The sequence below is a fragment of the Callorhinchus milii genome, unplaced genomic scaffold (genome assembly GCF_018977255.1).
Source record: "Callorhinchus milii isolate IMCB2004 unplaced genomic scaffold, IMCB_Cmil_1.0 Scaffold3, whole genome shotgun sequence".
Lineage (NCBI taxonomy): Eukaryota > Metazoa > Chordata > Chondrichthyes > Chimaeriformes > Callorhinchidae > Callorhinchus > Callorhinchus milii.
The window spans coordinates 23,171,627-23,195,034 of record NW_024704744.1 but is presented as its reverse complement, the minus strand read 5'-3'; the positions used below and the strand labels follow the sequence as shown (position 1 = coordinate 23,195,034).

Genomic DNA, 23,408 nt, shown 5'->3' with positions numbered 1-23,408 from the left:
AGCTCAAATAATATAAATCCAGTGTAATGACTCTGAAGACCTTCAAGATTTCCAGTTTGTTTCCGGTGTAATTGTGCCAGCAGTTTATTTTACAATTGTACCAAGCCTGTCCTTTTCTGTTCAGGTGTCTGCCTAGATCAGTTGGTAGCACTCTTGCCTTTGAATTCAGTAGGCTGTGGATTCAAGCTCTACGTCAGGACATTGAGCTCACAGACTGACATTCCAATGCAGTACTGTTATGTTGAATAACAATAATAAATCTTGCATTTGATATAGCACCTTATCACGTCTTCAAGACATCACAAAGTGCTTCAAAGAATATATTATATAATTAAGTGACTATTTTGTGGGCAAAATGTGGCAGCCAATTGCATACAGCAGTGTTCCACAAACAGTGATGGATTGAGTGACCAAATTATTATTTTTCTTTGAAGGGATTATTATCCCCAGAAAAGCGATCCACCAATCGACTAACAACTAACTGTACCATCCTTTGAATGAGAAGTCAAACTGAGGACTCGATTGCCTATTCAGGTAGACATTAAAGATCACATGACACAATTCAAAAAGAGAAGCCACATCATCGGTGGGTGTGCCTTCGGCCACAGTGTCCCCTCCTTCTGGAACTCTTTACCAAAATCCCTCCGCCTCAATGCTTAATCCTACAAAACAAAACCGATATGGGTATGGTGATTCAACTAAGTAGCAGGAAGCTTGCCAGGCAGTGCTATCAATGGCAAGCTGGTTTTAGCTGGTTAAACTCTAGCAGCACCCCCCTAACACCCTTTCAAACAAAAGCTGGATTCTGGATTTCTTGGAAGGAGCACTAATTTTCACCTATTTACCAACTTAGCAGAGTAATGTTGATTTTTGTTTATTAAAATTTGGAGTTAATATTTTAATAGTTAATAACTATATTCATAAATTAAATACCTTTTGTTTAATAAAATATTTTTGAAAGTACACAGACGATTCACTTTACAATATATTCTATGAAGCGCTTTGAGACATCTGAAAGACTTGATAAGGCGCTATATAAAATTCAAGGATTATTATTATGAGGAGTCGGGTCAAGAAAGATGCTCCCAATGCGATAAATTAACTGGATTTGCTGGCATATTGCCTTTTATCATAAAAATGTCTAATCCTTTGATGTATTTAATATACGCTGGGAGGGCATCCCAATCTGCTTCCCAGGATATTTTGTAAAGTGTAGAGACCGTATTTTGTAGGCGAACATGCTTTGTGGACAGGCACTAACAGACTTCGTCAAATTGTTTAAAGATGTGTAAAGGATTGCACTGGTTTGTTGGTCTAATTGGACCCCTTAATTCTCATTCTGAAACAACTGTAGAATATTAGCATTAAGGAATTCAGAAATTCTCAGAAGGGGTGGATCTTGTCCACAAAATACATAAGGTCTGAATTGCCATTATTACACTGACGTCATGTATAAGTGACATTACCTTGTTTTTTGATGTCATTGCATTGTGGACTTACAAGTTGTTATAAAAGATTGGCCAGCACTCTTGGGGATGGTGGGGAGGGGGGATTCATTGTTAATCAGTAAATTTATGAACCCTGTCAGCTTGTATTTGTAATGGGATTTTGATCATAAACTCACACAGGTCAGAAGAGGGCAGTGGACAGACAGTTCAGATTTAATTATAGTACATAAAGAGTGGTTGTTCATTCTGATAACTGTAAAGCTTCTATTTTGAAATAAGTTTGGACCATTTCAATCAGTTTCTAAAGGATGTGAGTCTACATTACAGAACTGTTCACAATTTGGAGCTTGCTCAGAGGAACCATAACATTGTTTGATGTGGAAATAGTAGGAAGTTCTGCTTCTCTTTTAAGGTTGGGCTGAATAAATTTGTTGCGTAGAACAGGAGCATCACTATCTGGTGGATAAATCAGTGCAATGCATTTTTTGTTATAAGACAAAAGCTTTGCCCATTTAAAGCAATTTGTTACAACATTACAGCAATAAAGTAGCTAGGAGCAAGAAACCTGTATCCTGGCCTCAAATACCCTTCCTGACAACCTGCTCTAGTTGTTTGTCAACAACATAGTGCAGGACAGCAGTCTAGTGTAGGTCAGACCAGGTAAGGATGGTAAATTTCCTTCTCTGAATGATATTAGTGGACCATTTGGGTTTTTAGAACAATCGGGCAGTTTTGTGGCCGTTTTTCTAATTCTAGCTCAAATTACCAATTTGTTAAAATTCAAATATTAATAATAATCCTTGCATTTGATATAGCGCTTTTCACGTCTTCTAGACATCTCAAAGCGCTTCACTGAATATGTTGTAAATACTCCCATTGCAATTTTAGGATTCAAGCCCAGGAGCTTTTGGTTGCAATAACAATACCACTACCATCCTCAGGATAAATGAAAATACATTCACTATACTGCAGAATAATGAAAGATATGGAATAATAGTTGGTAGCATTACCGAGCTAAGATACTATAGGGTGGATTTCAAGATAAAAACATAATTGATTCACATGTTTTAAACTGCCAAAGGTTCTAAATATGGAAGTCCATGATTAGGTTGAAGCCCATCATCAAATCCCTGGTATACACTTTTATGCCACAGTTCTCGAAACAGTAAGAATGAATGAATGTGCTAGTTGAGCTCAGTCAGCCTTCACCAGTTTGGGATTTGCTTGCAGGATTGAAGACTTTTTTGGCTTACTGCAGTCTTGACTGGCTTTGTCAGACATGTTTTATCTGATTAATTTATCCTAAGTAAGTCCTGCTGACCTCCCTCTGCAATTCCCCCGGTCTCTTCCATTTGATGATTTCTTCTCCATCAGCTTGAGAGTACAGAAAGAAGCCGTTTGGCCCATTGTGTCTGTACTGCTTCTAGCTCTCCCCTCTTCTGACGTGGTCTCTTCCTATCTGACTTTCTGTACTGCCATTGGACTCTCTTCCCTCTGTTGTTCCAAATTTTATTCACTCCTGATGTTTGATTCTCCATTTCTACCTCTTCATATAGGGACATGTAAAGGAGCATGGAGAAACACCACCATTAGTTTTAACATTCTTATTATAACAGATGGAAGGTGATAAAGAAAGACTGAACCTGGCAAAGGAAAAATGCAGCCAAGAGAGCATTCAACTTCAACGATGTACTTAGACAGTAGATGTATATATTTGTAATTGTTGTCAGTAGGCTGTTGTACTACTGTAGGTGATCTACGGGTAGTGGATCAAGACAGAAGCATTGATATGTAATTTCCATATGTTTCTGGGATTACTTCCATTGAGCATCATAATCTTTGCAAATTTATCGTGAATTTTATTGAATACATACTTCTGTGAAATACAAAACCTTTCACTGGCCATTTTTGATTAGGCAGAAGCATATTATGGCACTATCCTACGTGTTGTAAAGATGACCTGGAGTGTTATTTTCCCTGTTAAAACAATGCAGAGTAGTTTACAAACTAAGAGGAATAATAATCTAATCACAGGATTCATCTGATGGAACCAAACAAGCAAAGCTTGTTCATGTTATAACCAACAGCCAAACCCCAAATATTTGTTTTGTTAATATCACTATTGTTATCTGCTAGGAGTGATTAAATATTTGCTTGTATGGTTGTCACAGTGGCACAGTTGTCACCCACGTTGACAACAAAAATGGATTTGGATAAGAAACTACAGGGTTCAGAAAGGAACTGGATAATTTCCAGGAAATTGAAAGCAGTCATTGTTCTTAGACAACAAAATATGTGTCATAGCGATCATTTGGAAGGCTGTCTGGGTAGTCTAGCTGAGTAGGTTAGATGGATCAATGGTCTATTCTTTCCTGAGACTGTTATTGCTATTGTCCATGGTGGTGTTCACAAAGCAAACTTTATTGTGCAGTAGTTAGAATTCTTGCTACATATTATAGATAATCTTATACATAAACTAACAATTGTTTTAATACAGATATGCTTCATATTTCATGCGCAAAATATCACTTAAGTGTAAGATTTTGTCCATCCACCCCAAAAAATAGCAGAAGCCCAAGTTAATGGCATCTAAAGCCTGAAATTCTACTCAACATAAGGGACTGCTCATTCTGAGAGGGGGAGGAGAGCAAAAAGGTTGATGTCCAACGTTTGAGGTTTGATCTGTAAGGAATAGCTTGATAAGCTACAACTCCTTAGCTTCAAAAGGTAATGTCTCAGATGGGACTTTATAGCGGGATTTAGGTTGATGAACTGTACAGAGAAGGTAAAGCAGGACAAGACTTTCAGATATATTCAGACTGCAAGACGAGAGGGCAACGACTTAGGGTTGTGTCCTTCTTCTGAAGGCATTGATTCCTTTCCCATTGGAGAAGAATACATGAAGAATACTCATACCTAACCTCCTTCAACATCCACACACACACCTGCAGCAGGGATCACATAAAAGTGATCAGAAACAGGATCTATGTCAGACTAGTCCCCTTCCTTGCCCAGTGGTACATAACCTGGCTCATATCAGGTTACAGAACACACCAGAGTTCACACTTACGACCACATTGTATGACCTTGAGCTATGCTGAACAGTACCTTTATCCACTAAGTCATCAGTGAAGCATTTTCTCCCTTTGTTTAAAAACATAAAATACCCAAGTTGACATTTCTGTTGGGAACTAGTGCCGTTCCTATATTTTTAAAAAAATGAGAGTTAAATTTCCCTCCCACCTCCTGTCACTGAGAGCTGGAAACAAAAACTGTTGTAAAATTAATTGTTGCCATCATTTTAAAAAAAAGAGGAAAGACAAAGACTTCCTTTGTGATGACACCTGAATGGTGTCCTTTTCATTCAAAGATGAATCTTTACCCCAGAGACAGTCTCTAGTATTTGGTCGAGGTTGAAAGGTGTCACATGAACAATTTCAGGAGTATTTGTTATGCCTTGTGTTGTAACCAGGGTATGGCTAATGTATATGGTCTGGGTATGTCTGGAACTTGCTGAAGCCAGTTCTTCACTAGTTAACGTCTACCAAACAGCTGATTATTCCTGCACAAGATTAATCATTCCAGTATGAACAAGTCTTTTTTTAACATATCTATAACAAATTTTGCAAAGATGTCTGCCCGATAGGCAATGAGGAATGTCTGAGGCTTGAGAGCGTTACCTGGAATCTGAGTTCCAAGGAAGCTCGCAGAGATTTCCAGGTACCAGAACTGATATTTTGGCACTTTCAGTATGAAGCATAGACCAACATGAATGTCTCAGGATAATCAAATGATTTGCTTCATTAAAACCATACAGGAAATATAGCACGTATATATGTGCTGAATATTGCATAGTATCTATGGTTCATTTTAAGTTAACAATACATATGGATCACACCAAAAGCTCTGAACAAGTACTGTAACGTCTTTGTGTGTTTGGATGTTCAGTTCATCCATTTAACAGGGAGAAAGAGAATTAAAGTGGATGCTGTGAGGTCTCATTCACTTGCTGCTGTTCAGATAGGAAGCAACTTGACTGTCAGATCTACCGGGATTCCATATCTTAAACAGCAAAATTATTCAATTTTGTTTCTATTTATTTCAAAGTTGTCACATCCTTGACCTTTTTATCATCTCCTTTATTGATTAATAGGAGAGCTCACAGCTAAAAATATAACCTATTTTGATCAGTTATTATGTTATCCAGTGTTTAGATTCCTATCTCTTAGGATGGCCAGTTGAACAAGTGCCAATGGAACTTGCCTGAAGTAGAAGGGGGAAAAGAGACAATATCGTTAGAAGAAAAAGGGAGGGGATCTGTACCTGAACAGGAAATCTGGACCTCAGTTTAACATTGCATCTGAAGGATGGCAACTCAAGCAATACAGCACACCCCTAGCCCTGCATCATAGTATCAGCATAGACAATATGAGTGCCAATCCCAGTGCGGGTCTTAAACTTACAGCCTTCTAACTTAGAGGCAAGAGTTAGTGGCTGCCACCTGAGTCAGAGGGAACGCCTTTCTGCTGTGCCTGAAGATTGCTTTGATACACTTCCAGTTACTGAAAGGAGTCCCTATTTAACTCCAATGTAATATAATTCAAGCCCCCATTCAATGTGGCCAATAAATATTTGAAGCCCTGCTTGGTTTGAGCCTAGCCCTGGAATGCCCTGCCAAATCTGATCTGAGCTAAGCAGTAATGCCACACCTTCCATCTGATTATTATGCTTGTGTTTATATGCTTAAGGTGCACACAATAGCAATTTAATGAATTCTGCAAAAGTTGGAAAGAATCTATTGGAGACCTAGCCTGAGGTCCACAGCTATTATAGATTGCATCAGAGTGTACTAAATTGTGTCTCAACACAACACTATGCAATGCCCATTCCAACAATTTAAATAAATGTTCATAAAAAGTTTATAATATTTTTTAGTGTGTATGGCTGTGTAAACAGTAACTGGGAGTGTGGAATTGAGCCAAAAAAAGCTTTGTGTGATTTTTTTTGACCCCATACGAGTGTTTCACCAGAAAACAAAATGTTCCAGAGGCTGACCTCAAGGTTCAGTGTGGAATCGAGCTCCAGACATCAGAATTTGATCCCTGCCTATGCGGAGTTAGCTAATCTCAGATGGAGCAGCATTAGAAGGACTTTAATTGTCTCTGGGCATGTTTCTGATAGCTCTTAAGAGATTCCTTCTTGGAAAGTCTATGTGTGTGTGTGTCAATGTGGAGGGTGAGGAAAGGGTCAGGCTCAGCTGTGATGCTCCCCAAGATCATATAGCCTGCCAGTACTTAGGGTAATGGAAATAGGGTTTGGTTTGGTGTTCAAACATTTCTGAACTGTATGAAGTCTATTTGAAACAGGAGAACTGAGGTTACACATACTATTATTTGGCACAGAGGGCAACAAACATATGTAATTTGGACATTTGGCCAAATTTATAATAATAACTAAATGATAATAATAAAACTTAATGATAACTTTTTAATAATATAATAATTATCCTCAAGTTTGATATAGCCCTCACACGTCAGGAGGATGTCCCAAAATGTTTCACTGGATATACTGTAAAGTACAATGATTGCGTATTTTGTAGGCAAATGCAGCAACCAGTTTGAACACAGCAATGTCCCACAAACAGCCATGAAGTGAATGACCAATTTTATTTGGGGAAATGGTGGCCAGGACATTGGGAGAAACTCTGCTTTGTTTTCAAATAGTGCCATGGTATCTTTAACATCAACTTGAACAGACAGACAAGTCCTTGCTTTAATGTCCCATCCGAAGGGTGGCACCTCCAACTATGCAGCACACCCCCAGCACTGCACTGGAGGGTCAGCCTAAACTGTGAGCTCAAAGTCCCCAATATGTCACCCATCATTGTGTATGTCTACATGTACCTTGTGAAACCAACTGCATCATGTAACTTGTATATCTTCTCAGCTCAAGATGTCCTGTGAATCTTGTACAACTCTACTTTAAATAAAGAATTCTTTCTTTAAAAAGAAAGCCATTGCAAATTCAAAAGGTAGTGTGGGAAAATGTCTTATGATGATGAGAATAATAATGGTCCACTTCTATAAATGTGTAGTGGTTTGTTAATCCTTCAAAGAAGCTCACGGTTTGATTGCCTTGCAGTCACCTGCCAAAAGGTCAAAATGTTATAGAATATTTGGATTTATCACCTGTCTACCTGTAAGCTGTGCCGAGTTTGCCTGAATTGTATTTAGATGAGGCAGAAGGAAAAAAGTTGAAGAAGTTGAGCTTGCTTTTTGAAATACAGGTGGTTAGAATGCAAAAAATTATACAAGTGCCAGTGGGGAAAAAAAAATTCATAAAGAACAGGTGGGAAATCAGATGTGTATATTTGTAACCCAGGAACATAATTCTCTGGAAAGAAGCTAACTTATGCATTTGCACCCTGAAAAGATGATATCGTTTCGTTAGGGGGTGGGAGATGGTTTAAAGCGGAAATGCTTTCACAACACCTTTGTAGGTGTTTTTAACAAAAACTTAATAATAAAAGTTTTTTTTAATAAATCAAGAGTTGATTGTATCTGTCTTGGTCACTTGGGATTTGGAGATCAGACACAAGGACACGAGAGTTCATTGCAAAAATATAAGTATTTATGTGTTGAAGGGTAAATTGCTTTACTTCACATAAACAGTTCATCTCATCAATTAGCTCTCGTATCTGTGTACCTCATCCCCAAGTCCTGTAGGGGTAGGACACATATGTTCAATGGACCTACGAATTGAACTCTGTCCCATTTTAGAGGATTTTTTTAAACCTTCAAAAATTGCACTGCATTTTTCCCTCTTTTTCATGACCTTATCAGTTTAAATATACATGAAATATATTTTGTGAAAGAATTATTCTAAGGCGTGGCTGCTGTTGTTTGAAAGCATTCATCTTTTAAGAAGTCCTGAATATCATCAGAAGCAAAAGACTGTCACATTTAATTTTTAAATATAAATGTTACAGAAAATTAAATGAAACTTGAAATTGATAATCTAATACAACAATAAGAACGTAATTATTTAGCTCCCTTCACGCAGGATAGCTTCTCGCATTGCTGCATAATGTTGGGGTGGGACACAGAGCAAGGGAGAGGGGATGAGAAAGAGGGAGGTGACCATAGGTACGATCAAAAAAGTAGATCTGAAGGTGCGATTCAATGATAGATTAGAGGCGAGGTGGAGGGATTGAAGCAGTGAGTTCTAGAGGTTAGGGTCTCAGTGACTGAAGGCATGGTCACCAGTGATGGCATGGAGGGAATGGGAGATGCAATAATATTAAATAAAAGGGCTCCATGTCAAGGATCACAAGATTAGTTTGGATGAAGAAGGCACTTCAGCCCACCGATCACATCCTTCCAGAATACCCACCTTATTGTCCCCCCATCACAGCATCAAGCTGCCTTTTAAATGAGTCCAATGACCTAGCCTCAACCATTTTTTCTGGCAGCTTGTTCCAGTCATTAATTACCCTCTAAATAAACAAAACATTCTTAGTATCTGTCCTGAAATTGCCCTTTACAACTCTAAACCTATGACTCAGATGTTTTTCAATTCCATTTAAAATTTTACGAGGTCCCCTCAGAGTTGTCTTCTCTCGAGCCTGAAGAAGCTCTAGCTTATCTAATTGTTGCTCATATCTCGTTCCTCTAACAATGGGGATCATTCTTGTTGCTTCTCTGCACTTCATCTTCGGCATGCGTAGCCCCTTTATGTTGCTGTGATATGAACTGCATGCAATACTTTCCAGAACACTCTACAGCCTAAGTATGAAGTCCAGGGATCTAAACTCAACTGATTTAGCAAAATAGCCCAGCACTGTGTAATTGCTGCCTCACAATCTTTTGACATAGTGACCGACGAGTCAATTAAGACTCCTAGATTTCTTTCAGCTTCCCTTTTGGCAAGTTCTCTCCCATCCATGGAATATCCTTGCATTTATTTCCATTAAACTGCATTTGCCATGTACTTGATTTTGGATCTGGAATAACAAATTTGTATTATTTAGCAACAACTAACTCCTTCACCAATTAACCAGAACTATATGTATGTTGCTGATCATTCTGTGACTGCAGTTTGACAATTTGTTTGATTTTGTCTCTACCTTGTTTTTATGATACAGAGCGATGAGCAGCCAGAGGAAAATAGAAGCAAGGAGAAAAGACGAGGCAGGCCAGGGCGGAAACGCAAGCAACCACAAGTAAGCACACACCCTTTTGTTGAATGGCTCTTGATTTTCATGTTCAGTGCCTCCTTCTGATTACTTGTTTGGATACACCAGTGAGCCATATAATGTCAATATTCTCAGAAGGGATGTTGAATCAACTGTTCTCCACCCCAACAGAGCACAATTTTATTTTTAAAAAGCCGTCTTTCTTCATAACCAAACCTGTTTTTATTCAGTATTTATGCCTGGTGGATATTTCTGTCAAGCTCTGACAATTTACACTGCTACCTATCTTTTGCTTTCTCATGTTCACATGAGTGATCCATGATCTGTGTGAGAATTCACCTAGCTGATGGAAAAGAGGTACTTAAGATTAAGATAATTACAATATAGTACTATTTACATAGTACCTTTCAGGGCAGAGGCTATCTCAGAGAGCTTCACAGTGCTGGAGGGGTACACGATCTGGAGATGACGGTATGATGTTGGATAATGTAGGTGGATGTTTATGTTATACTCAGCCATCCTGTAGCTGGCTGATTGACTGCCTGAAATAGCCAGACCAGGACAAACATAGGAATATCTGGAAAGTGATATTTCCATGTGGCTTTTATTTTCAATTTCCAATGTGATTTATGTTTGATACCAATGTTGTGGTTATCCTGCAGAGTTCTTTTGATATTCTTTCCTTACTCCAGATCCAGCTTTTGAGATGAGGATCAATGTTAAACCCTACCCTGGTCAGGTACAGCATGGCAATATATAGAATAAAGGGTTCCCCGCATTACCCCATAACATATCTTTATCTTGACCTTAGGCAAGTCCCTATTTCACCCGTCATGTGAGGAGGTACTTGTGCAAGTTATCAGAGCTTGAAACAATGACAATAATATTTTTAGACTTGGTGTTTACTGTATAGTTACAGTTACAATTCTAGTAGGCATTAACCAACTCTTGCCATTGTTGAATACTCTTCGTTGAGAACCCCTTTTTCAAGACTATTCTGTACTCTGTGTAATGTAGAATGTTTTTGAAATATCAGGTGACATTTGTTGATTTGCATCATCACTCCGGGTACATTTCCCCATTTCTCTTTGTGTCCAGTTGGAGAATTTTGCTGCCAAATCAACAGTGATACCTGAGAATTGTAGCTAAATGTAACATGTTATGTGTATGCAATTTGTTCTTGGGTCTGTTCAAGTACAATTATTCCTTCAAAAAATTAGTATCCTTTTAAATAAGTATACATGTAAACATGTCTTTTTAAAAAAAAATGTATTTGCTTTATAAATGGTTTGCTAAACCTAATGGTAGACTTTTAATCATGATTTTTGGAGTGACTTGATGGTTAGCCTTGCTTTTTGTGGATCTATCATACCAACAGTCATCAAACTCACTTGGGTTCCCCATTAGATGATCCTCTTGGCCCATTTGATATCACTCTTTCAGAATATTTACCCGAGATTCTTCCTATTGCAATTTTCAAGCTGTTTCTTAAATGAATCCAGAGTTCTGGCCTAGATTTCCCTTCCGTTCTCATCTAGCTGATGCTCTGAAATTGCCCTCCACATATGGAACAATCTGTGCCTGAAAATACAATGTGAAAGTCTGAAAATACCTATTGCAATGATCAAGTCATCTACATCTCATAATGAGGTACAGATTGCTTATTTTAATACATCCTGAGGTTTATCCCAAGCTAAAGGTGTTTTGTGCTTGACATTTATTTTGCTCAATTGTGTCTTCTTGTCTGAAAAGGTTTACATGTTTCTGGTGTAAAGTTCTATGGTAGATTCCTCCAATACTTCACCCAAGTGATCATTATTCATTCATGAGCTTTGATAGTGAGTGTCCGCTGAAGCCTGTTATTACCGCTGGATTTTGTTCGGACCCTAATCCTGACTGATTTCTTTTTTTCCTAACCAAGGGGTGCTGAGATCACTTTTAGCAGCCCTGCCATTATCCCTACCCGCTCTGTCATTTTGTTCAATTATTGAGGCAGGCTATTGGTTTTCTCACCTTTCTTGAATATGGGAACATTTGCCTTGCTTCCAGTCTTCTGATCACCTAACTCACACAGACTGGAGGTGAAAACTGACAACTTTATTGCTGGTCTCAACCTCTCAATAGTTAAACCTGTCAAGCCATCAAAAGCCATTAAAGGTTTTCTATAGATGTTTTGTAGTTACAACAAGCAGTGTCTAGCCAAGATTCAAAACATCACAAAGAGTTTTGAATGGAGAAAGTCCTTCAGCTCATCCAATCACATCCTTTCAGAAAACCCATGTTACAGTCTTTCCGTCACAAGATCAAGCTATTTTTTAATAAAAAATCAGTCCAGTGCCACCCTTTTCTGATGGTTGAATTTAATTACTCCCAGATAAAGATATATTTCTTGGTGTCTGTCCTGAAATGGCCGATTGCAAACTGAAACCTGTATTTCCTTGTTCTGCTTTCTTGTTGCATCTAAAAAGTATTGTTCTGTGCTTACTTGCCCAATTTGGGATGTCACCTCCTCAAAAAAAAGTCAGACAAGATTTATTCCTTCTGAACCCATGTTGCCTGTGATTTATTTGATAATTTTATACACTATTTACACTATTAAGACAAGGTAAATGAGTCAACTAACTCCCCTAGATCCCCTTTCAGCTTCCTCCTGAATGATTCTATCCCACTGAGGACTTATGCTTCCTATTCTAACTTCCTACATGCAGTATGTTGCATTTACTGTATCAGTATAGAACTTAATTTGCCTGTCCATGTCCATACACTGTTAAACAACTTTTGCTGCCTCCTCTGATTTCACAGTTCCTACTTCCTCCCAACTTTAACTGCATGTTTAACTACCTTTGGCTTGTGAATCCAGGTCATTAATATATATATATATAAGGGACAGGAAGGGTCCCAGTACAAACCCCTGAGGTATCCTACTTTAATACCTCCCCTTATTTTGACCTATATCCCCTAGCAACTGCTCTCTGCTTCCTCTCTTGAGTTAATTTTGAATTAATGTCAGTGTCTTGCTCTTGATACCTAATGACATATAGTACTTGTTTCATATATGGTACTTTGTCAAATGCCTTTTGGAAGTTTATAAACTATGTCATATGGATTCGCACAGTCAATTTGGGATGCCACCTCCTGAAAAAAATCTACATGGTTTGTCAGACAAAATTTATTCCTTCTGAACCCATGATTTATTGGATTATTTTTATAGAAGTAATCTTCCATATTCATTCTAATGATTAGATCTGTCATTTTGTTCAATTATTGAGGTCAGACTATTGGTTCTGTCACCTTTCTTGAATATGGGAACACGTGCATTCTGTCAATGCAAAGCAAATTGCCTGCCGAGAATCCTTAAGTAACCTGAGATATAGTTGTTTTTCAGCCCTTTGAGGCTATCTAGAACCCGAGCCGGACTTGAAGTCCTGGACTTCAAATAATGTTTGCGAGATGTTGGAGGGTATTCAGTGACTCTTCACCCCTTCCCCACCTCCACCCATCAGTAAAAACCTCTAGGGTGTAATATGTTTGCCATCTTCTGTTCATTCTCTTTCCAACCCTCTTTGAATCCCTTAGAGTTTTTATATTTTTCCTAACTACCTCTTACTGTTATCAAAAAAATTGTTATACTGTATTATATGTTGTTGTATTCCCTTTTCAAATTTCTCTGGTTCCCCTAAACTCATTGTTCTCTTTCTGAACAGTCTTGTATACAAACTTTGTATAACCTTTTTCTTAAACCACCAGAATACTAACATGAATTGTATCAGTCACCCACCAGTCAGAGAGTGTAGTAACTAATGACTTTACAGCATTGTACCCCCAGAGTTTGAATAGCACTCTTAAGTTTAGGAGAAAGTCATTGTTACAAAATACAAACATATAGGGATTCTATTACTTTCACATATGACAGTGTTATATGAATGAGGAGTTCTGGGGGTGGAAAATCCACCTGGGTCTAGATTTGCTCTATGAACATAACATTTCAGAGGGTTCAGAATTTGTCACCTACTTAAATAGCCTTTGGTTTTGAAGACAGTTTTTCTATTAACTTATTTTAAAAACTACAGAAAATGGACTTCAAAGTTTTAAAAAAAACTGAATTAAACAATTTACCAAATTCTGCAGACTCTGAAGTGTTAAGTTAATTGAGTAAAACTAGACCTGGGTCGAATTTTGCTCCATTGCTTTCTATCTTGCAAAGGTGCTTGTCAATGAATGGAAATTTGAGGGCTATGGAAGTCTTAAGTGGCTCTGCTTTATTGCTGACATTGATTCATTAGTTCAATCCATGCTGCAGCTCGGTGAACAAGCACATAAATTCTATTCAACATGCTCCGTAATACATTCCTGAATAGTGCCAGCCAACAATTATTGTCTGCTTGTTGTAGCTTTGTGCTGTTAACGCCTCTTTGCTGAGGCTCCTGTTTAATCTAGTAAACTCCCCTTTTTGTTTTGTAGGGGTGCTTTGATTTGGCGAGAGGATGCCAATGTGAAAGAATTAACTTTTTAAAATTCTTTCCAAGTCTTTTCTGCTAAGAACTGAAAAAGAGCCCCTCCGATGATATTCCAGTTATTCTAATTTCATTGGAGGGGCAGAGGGTGGGATTGGAGATTCTCGATGATGAGAATGTTATCAGGGTGCTGAATGCTTGAAGCTGCTGCTCTGAATGCTCACATCTGGTCGATCCAATCCCCATGTTACTTGAGGAGCCATCTGCTCACAGCTGGCAGTGAACTGCCTGAGGATAAAACACTGGGAGGCTGTAAAATCTCTGAAACATTACTTCAAAAGTGACGGAAACCTACATGTGACATTTTGGAAACCAGCGCTGATATATACTTGAAGATTGGAACTCATTTGAGAAATATCGGCTGTGAAAGCAAATTGCTAAGTGACAGCATGTTCCAGTGAAGCCAACCTCTTATCCAATGCAACCTCTGACAGCTCAGTTTGTTGAGATGTGTACCTGAGTTAGCAGGCTCTGGAAACAAAACCCAGTTGATCCATTTTTCTCTTCACCCTCTTTCAGGTCAACAAAATGATTATCACTGTGAGGTGATCAGTAGGATCTACAGGTTTTATTGTAGCTGCAAGGAATAATAGAAATAGATCCACAGTAATTTACAGCAATTTATGGTTAGCCAGCTCAATTGGTTCATGTATAAGACTTGAAGGTGTATATATTCTTGCAAGTAAAAGAATTAACTGGTAGTTTGGATTTGGCTGGACAATTAAGACTGTTTACTATTATTGTTTTATTAGTACTGTCTCGCCCTACCTCTGTGACCATCTAATACCTTACCATCTTGCCTGCTCCCTCCACTTGGCACAGACTGGCCTGCTTCACATCCTCTGCCCCACCATCGGCGGTCGGACCTTGAGGTATTTCTTCCCCCACTCTCTGGAACTCCATCCCAGAGTCCCTTTGCCTTGCCCCTTCACTTGCCTCTTTCAAGATCAGTCTCAAGATCTTCCTCTTTGGCCGTGCCTTTGGTCTTCTTCCCCCCCCCCCCCCCCCCATCTCCCTTTGCCCCACCACTCTGGCCCTCTCAAATCCAACACCCAGCTTGAGCACAAACCCTTGACTGTCCAACGCCTTGGGATTTCCTTCTGTTGGAAAAGGTGCTATACAAATACAAGTTGTTGTTGTTGGTTTAAAGTTTACTGCCTGACACAACATGGATAAACTGAAGGAGCTTTATGTATGTCTGAACCTAATGTCCTCATACTGTGCATTTGACACTACATTTGACATATTTTCCTGCCTCACCATTACTCACACTATGAAGGCTAGCCTATGGATCTCCATATGCTCTCCATCCTTCTGTGGTAGTGAGTTGTGCCGTAACCACAATGCCTCATTGGCCTTCACCCAGTGATATATTTCTTCTGTACTGGTGGGCCAACACTGCAAAGCTCACAGTTAATCTACATCACTTTATCTCATCCTTCCAGAATATAACATTTACCACCTTCCTAGTATGGAATCAAGCTGTGGTTGTCTCACAGGGGTTTACTTGGAGAAATGTTGTTTATGTCTCAGTTCATTTTGCTGGTCACCATGCAGCAGTTACGACACTAGAGAACATTTTAGACAGTATTATCACATCTCCACGTTTCACTGTTACTCATATGTGCATGCCTTAAAGACATTGTCTCATTGAATAATAACCACAGAGTTTTCTGCAATTATATTGTGGGGGATCAGAAATGTTGCATTTGTGACAGGAATGGAAAGGATTCAATAAATATTCAATAAATATTGAATCCTGCCAGCAATGGGATATGTGTCACATTGCCCCCCAGAACCACTGCTCTGAAGGGAGATCAAATTGCAGAGAAGTTGGCATGATGCACATTGTGTTACTGACGGGATTCAAGACTTACAGATGCTTCTCAAACCCTGTTGCCAATACTGCACTTTCAACCGCAAACCCCCAAGCCTCAGGACAAACTAAGGCAAACCACTGATTAAACTTGCAAGTTGTTGAAAATGCTGAAAGGGTAGAGTTGTCTCATTTCTACCTACAATGTTGAGTTAATGAGCAGATGCAATGCATTTTAGGATTAGATATCTTCCATTCCCTAATGCGATTGATAATGAGATTGTTGGCTTTTCTTTACAAATGTTTGACAGGAGCTCAGCTTGGCTCTAAGGGGTTTTTGGTAGAGATTTACCATCCAAAGCCTAGAGCATAGATGGAGAAAAAAAATTTCAGCATTTTTAATACTCAGTCTGAGAAAGAGCTAATGCTTTCTAAAAAGATCGAGTGAAGCTTTTAGGATGAGTTGAGAACCATGTAAAATAAAATTTACTTACTCCGAATCATAAGGCTATAAGGCCATGTTGCTAAAATCAGTGATATTTTCTTAATGTTGGATAAATCCATTGGCTCCAATGACATACGTTGTGTAGCACCTTTCACAGAATAGAATGTCTGAAAGCATTTTATAATAATAGAATAATTTATAATGACGTGAAGTTATGCGGCACCTAATTTGCACCAGCAACAATCTGTAACCAACAATGGAAACCCATTGATCTGACTTCTTTTTAGGTGACTTTGAATGAAATAGGGATCTAAGTCAGAACATATCACAAGCTGGACGGGATCTCAATTTAATAACTCATTTGAGAAAGAGGATAATGAACTTGAATGAATAAATAAATAATATTTATATTTAACAAAGTCTTATCACTTTACAATATCGCAAGCGATCATATTGCTCAACAAAAACAGTTACTTTGAATATTGTTATGTGGCCAGTGTACATCAGCAACAGCCACAAATAATGAGATTTCTGGACAATTAAAGTGGCATTTTTGGTTGGGAGGGGGAATCTGGATAAAGCAGGAATACTGGTCACATTTTCATCTAAGTACTGTGCATGGGGAAGTAAAAGGACATTTCAGATATCACGGGGGAAATAAAAGAAAAAGGCTAAATGTGTGGATTCTTTCAAAAGCAAATTAGATAGATAGGAATTAATACATTGGGATACAGTGTATAGTTTGGGACTGCCAGGATGATGGAAAGTGAATTGGAGGACCTTGGCAGTCTTTTATCAAGCAATTCTCATGTTTTTGTGGGGTGGGGGACAGATGGAAGACTAAAAGGTAGGGTGCTGTGGTCTGGGGCATCATCTGATATACATACACAGAAGGATTAGGAGACCAGATCAGGCACAGGCCCACCATAACATCTGTTTTTCTTTGTCTGCCTCCCTGGCTGGAGACATGTAGTGAATCCCTCAGATCGGATCTTTTTAACCCACCATTTAACTTATTGTATTTAGTTGTATTTTAACTAATATTATGATAATTTTTTTAAAAAACTAGGATTCCCCATTGTGTTTGCATTTATAATTGTGAGCTAATTTCATGCTGTTATCGACCTATAACTGTTTACTTGGAGAAATTAATCCTTCATGTAGAAAAATAAAAATCTTTCCTTCCTCAGCCATGGAAAAAGCTAATTGTCTGAGGATTCAAAAGCAAATAATTACAGTGTTTCTAATTTACCATCATTACCAAGAATATCAAATGCATACACTTAGTTTTATTTTCTTCTATAATAATAATAATTATTAATAATAACAATCCTTGTATTTGAGCCTTATCATGTTGTCTACATCTCAAAAAGCTTCACAGAATACACGGCAAAGTGGTTTTAACTGCATTTTGTGTGCAAAACGCGGTAGCCAGTTTACACACATTAATGTCCTATAAACAGCCATGAGGGGAATGATCAGTTTTATTTTGGGGTCATTATTGGGGCCAAACCACAAGAGGAAACTCCTATATCTTTTTGAATAGTGCAGTAGAATCTTTATCATTCACCTGAACAGGCAGATGGGCTCTCAGTTTTAACCTCTCATCCAAATGACGGCACCTCCAACAATGCAATACCCCCTAACACTGCATTGTCATCTTAGACTGTGTGATTCCAAGTCCCAACGTGCGCTTGAACCCACATCCTTCTAATGCAGAGGCAAGAGGTGCCGACTTGTTGCAGTCCTGTAGCTCAGTGGTTAGAGCACTCGCTTTGCAAGCGAGAGACCTGAGTTCAATTCCAGGCAGGGCGAAACCTTGGGCAAGTTTCCTTACTCCACACAGAGCCTAATAATAATCCCTCCAAAAAACCAAAAACAATAATTAAATTGGTCATTTTCAATCTACGACTGTTTGTGGGACATTGCTGTGCGCAATTGGCTGCCGCGTTCGCCCACAAATATACAGTCAATTCACTTTACAGTGTGTTCTGTGAAGCGCTTTGGGACGTCCTCCCGACGTGAAAAGCGCTATATCAAATGCAAGGATTATTATTATTATAACAGAAGACAGCCATTTTGGCTTCCTGTGTGCTTAAAAATTGCCCGGTGTCTGGATCATCAGATTGCAGTCATTAACAATTCTTCCTTTGATCTAGTCCCAGGGCAAGAGTTGTGGACAAATTGGTTTACAGTTTCCCCCCCAGTACAGTGTTAGGTGCAGTGGGGTAATCTCATTATTTAGCAGGACCCCACAGTGCCAGGCCCAAACACTCTTCCACTCTGTACACCACTGCCAAAATGTACTGATTCAGTCTGTTTGTCCTATTTCAATAAGTTGTTCTCTTACAAGTACTGCAAATGGTGAATCTGGTTCACAAAATCACAAAAAGATTCAAAGATGTCCATTCCTTCCAGAAAATATTAGTCAACTGTCTTCCCATTTCAGCATCCAGTTGTTTCTTAAACAAGTCTTCCAGAGTAAAACTGTAATGTTTTAAAGTGGAACAAAATTCTAAGGAGAATACTTTCTGTTCACAGTACTTCCCCTTAACTCTCTAAAAATATAGTAGCATTTTTAATGTAATCATTGTTCTTGTTTAAATATGTTTGATCTTGACGAACGTAGAGACCCACAGTTTGGGGTCTTCTCCTCCCCCTTGCTGACAGGAAGAGCTCAGTGGGTTGCAAAATGTTTCTATTCTCTATCCCGCCTGCATAATTTATGTTTAAAGAACGTCGCAAACAAACCACACAGTTATCTGCCACCCATCAGTAATTCTAGGAAAGTATGTCCACCATCAGCAAAAATGTAAAGTCAAGCTCATAAAGAGGAGATAAACGTTGTGGTTGTTGTCCACTGATCTGACAGAAAAGCTTTCCTACATTTTTATAATGACTGACAATCTCACCGAGTAGCATATATTTATGGCTGGACAGGAAATTTGCCATCAAAATGTGGAGAAATGCAGACAAAACATGTTAATGTTCAAGATTTGTAATAGTCTACAGGTCTCAGACAGGTGAGTGCTCAAGGACATGATGTCAGTTACCTGGGGTGGAGAGTGGATAGCTGGAAGCAATGTGTGTTAACAGTGAAATGCAAAAATGGCAGTTCATTTATTTTCATCTTGTGAATTTGGTGAGGGAAAGACTGCACCCTTCTAACTGTGAAGTTGTGAACAACTATACAATCTCCTACATCAAGATTTTTTGTTGGGGTAAAATCCGTGAGAAATGCAAATTATACCCGGAAGAACAATGTCATAGTCTTGTAGTATATATTGCATTGATGCTTTAAGCACCAGGACAATCGTGTAGCAAGGAATGATGTGTTATCCCGGGTCTTGGCAGCAAAGTGCTAAGAGACTTATGTTCCTCAAAACACATTGGCCGATTTTGAGTCCAAACATTTTTGTATAAAGAGAAACTGTGCAGCAGATGGTTCAGTTCTTTATTCATATGTGGAAACAATACTTTTCATGGTTTTATTGTTGTTTGGGATAGTTGTTGAGTTTATTGTAGTTTCTTGATTGGTGTTATAATTTGGAATGATATTTTTGGTGACTTTTCACCTGGTTTTGTATTCTCGCCTCCCACTACCCAGTCATGTGATCTAATGGTCACATTGGTTCAAGACAGAGTGAAGTCTTTCATTGATTATGTAACTTGGAGATAAAAAGGCTGTGTGTGACCTGAACAACAACACTGCATTTATTGATGGATAGTGACAGCCGTGTATTTGAATGTGCTTTACACTTCACCTCATATGAACTCTTTCATGAACTATTCTCTACTTGATTAAAACGCTATTTTTAGGGAAGTGGGATATTGTATAACTCCACACACATTATATACAGAGCTCAATTCTTCAATGTTGTACACCACTTTAAAATTCATCAGGAATGTATTCACAAAGCATCAGTTTGGGTGTGGTGCTGGGATCATGACTAATGTATACTTTTTTCAAATCTACTCTAATGTCGGCTGCAGATTTCATTGTTTCCAGCTGAGATGTGGCAGCACGCCAGAAAGCACAAGGCCTTATCTTCCATTTATAAATAACCAGTTAGCCGTTCAATGAAGCTTTGTACTGGAACAAAGTAGATGCAATAACAGTAAACCCTACTCAATTCGTTGCTGAGGTTACACAGGACTGCTAAAGAAGCTTTATTTCAGGCTAAAGATTAAAAAACATTCCCTTGGAAATCCAAACTCGCTTGATGTGTGATTTCAGAAATTAAATTTAGATTGGAGAGCTGTAAGTCACTCTTTGTGCAAATCACATTTTGCATTCAAATGACTTCTATTTTGTGTGCATGTGTGTGTGTGTGTATATATAATATATATTCATAAGTAATGAGAAAACAAGTCATTATTTTACAGTAGAGATAAATTCAAACAATTTTAAAGGCCTAAAATGAATTTAGAATGTAAAGAAAATGATTTTTTTTATTATGCCTTACTATAATAATAATTCTTGCATCTGATATAGCACCTTTCATGTCAGGGTGGTGTCTCAAAGTGCTTCCACAGGATTTACTGCAGACGCTAGTGACTGCGTATTTGACAGGCAAACATGCCCAGTGTGAGTAAATGCATTGCTTAGTCAGGTAATGGGTTAACAAAGCCAGAAATGACACAGACCTAATCCCTGGTCTGTGTTGATTTCAGTCAATGCTGCAATGAGTGTACTTTGAATGACTCAAGTTAGAGAACAGAAAAATATGGCTAGGAGGTCACTGGTGATAACTAGAGAGTAGTGCTTGCTCACTGAAAGTGTTTGTGTGTGGTCAATGGGTGAGGCATGTAGTGATATTTCTCGACTTCTCCTCTTCCCCTCCCTACCCTCCACCATCACTCTCACCCCCCACTCCACCCCTGCCTCTCCCCAACCATCCCATAGCTCTCATCTTCCCCATGGTCTGAAATCCTGCCAACAATGTCCAAGTGAACACGTAATGAATGGCCACTTGGGTGAGGTTCTGCCAACTTTAGCAGAATGTAGAAATTGGCTGGAACACTTCTTATTGAATGGCAAATCATTTAGTTCTCTTTCCATGAATCTGGAAGCAACTTTCAATGCTCCTGTATAGCAGTCAATGCAGGGGGGAATATCTTCTCCCAGCACTTTCCATAGGGACTTATGACTGATATTATCAAGAGCAGCTTTGAAGAAAAAAAAGCAATGTAATCTATGCAAGAGGTCTGAATTCTCATTGTTTCTATAGAAGTGGAGTCCAAGGCTAAATATCATGGTTCTTCTGGCTGATTGACAGAATATCATACAATTGACAAGTCATCTTGCCGTTGAGCCAGCTGGCGTGAGACGGTGTTTCACAGAAGAGTGCTGACCTTCATTTGATTTTTAAAAAAAAACTGAAGGGTATTTGTAGTCTTTAGCTGGGCAATTGGCATGCAGCAGCTGAAAAACAAACCCAAACAAACTGGGACCAATTGTACAGCATCTTAATAAAATATGTGTTAAAGTTCATGAATAGTTGCATGCTGTAATCATGCAGAATTAACCCCAGCTCCAAATAATTGATGAATCGTTTCAATATCAATAGAATATTCAACTGATAACAACAATAGTTAGTTACAAGAGCCTGACTAAAAATAGATTATGAACATGTAGAAATTCCACCTCGCGTTAGCCTGTAAGATTATTTTGTCTTAAAATTTAAGATTGGGTAGAATTGTGGAAAAAATTTCAATTCAGATTTAAACTGCAACAAGCTGGCTTTCATATTAAAACAAGAATTTAGGAATTTTCCACCATTCTGCGAAATCTTTCATTTTAAGATAGAATGGGTATAGGCTATTACAAGGTAGTGTTTTGGGCTTCCTGTATTCTGGAGTACTTCCTTCTTAGATGTATCTTTCTATACTGTTACCGGTTTACATTGCAATGTATTTTCATGTATGCCAAACACTTGAGCAAAGGCTAATGATACTGTACTGTAAGATTCCGGTTCAAACCCTTATGCACAGGAGCTGCTAGTTGATAATAGCATGAGTTGTGTTGGTGTTGGAAGAGCCAGTAGACACAGCTATCAGCTGAGGTAAGTACAGCTGCCAAGTAAATGGCATATTTCCACTGTACAAATGGCACATTTCCACTGTACAAATGGTACATAGCTGCCAAGTCATATGTGCTTGGCATCTGTGCCACAGTCCGCACTCACATGAGTGTGCTGTTGGCATATGCTTGAGTTACGTTCAAACCTAATATTAGGTTAGAATTTTTTTTACAACAATGAGGTTTGAGATATGAAATGCTCTGCCACAAATCGTTGAGGTCCAAATCCATATCTTCATTTCACTAATATAATAATAATATAATAATAATCCTTGCATTTGATATAGCGCTTTTCACGTCGGGAGGACGTCCCAAAGCACTTCACAGAACACACTGTAAAGTGAATTGACTGTGTATTTGTGGGCGAACGCGGCAGCCAATTGCACACAGCAATGTCCCACAAACAGTCGTAGATTGAAAATGACCAATTTAATTATTGTTTTTGGTTTTGGAGGGATTATTATTAGGCGTGTGGAGTAAGAAAACTTGCCCAAGGTTTCGCCCTGCCTGGAATTGAACTCAGGTCTCTCGCTTGCAAAGTGAGTGCTCTAACCACTGAGCTACAGGACTCCAATGGCAATTAAATAGATGTTTGAAAAAAAAGTATAGTATACGGAGTATGACAAGCCAAGAGGAAAATAAGATTAGATTAGATGGTTAATGTGGACAAAAGTACAAGTACGGACTTGATAAGCACTATTCTTCTGTTGTTGCATTCTATGATATGTCCTCTGGAGGTTTCTTTGAAAATAATGAATTTCAGGTTGGAATGTTCAGTTATCTAGGTTGACACTTCAGTGCAATGCTGGGGGGTGGGCTGCATTGGTGAACATGCCATCCTTCGGAGGAAACAAACCAAGGTCCTGTCTGCCTGTTAAGGGGCATGTTAAACATCCTTTAGCACTAGTT

The 23,408-nt window shown here is 38.6% G+C and overlaps 1 protein-coding gene across 4 annotated transcripts in view; it reads left to right on the top strand.

Moving 5' to 3' along the window:
* The window catches only part of dnmt3ab (DNA (cytosine-5-)-methyltransferase 3 alpha b), a 288,040-nt gene that overhangs the window by 23,578 nt on the left and 241,054 nt on the right, over positions 1-23,408 (top strand). For all 4 annotated transcript variants that reach the window (XM_042333222.1, XM_042333221.1, XM_042333220.1 and 1 more), the window contains exon 3: positions 9,592-9,669. In XM_042333222.1, the coding sequence (XP_042189156.1) occupies positions 9,592-9,669 (78 nt within the window). The remainder of the gene's footprint in view (positions 1-9,591; positions 9,670-23,408) is intronic.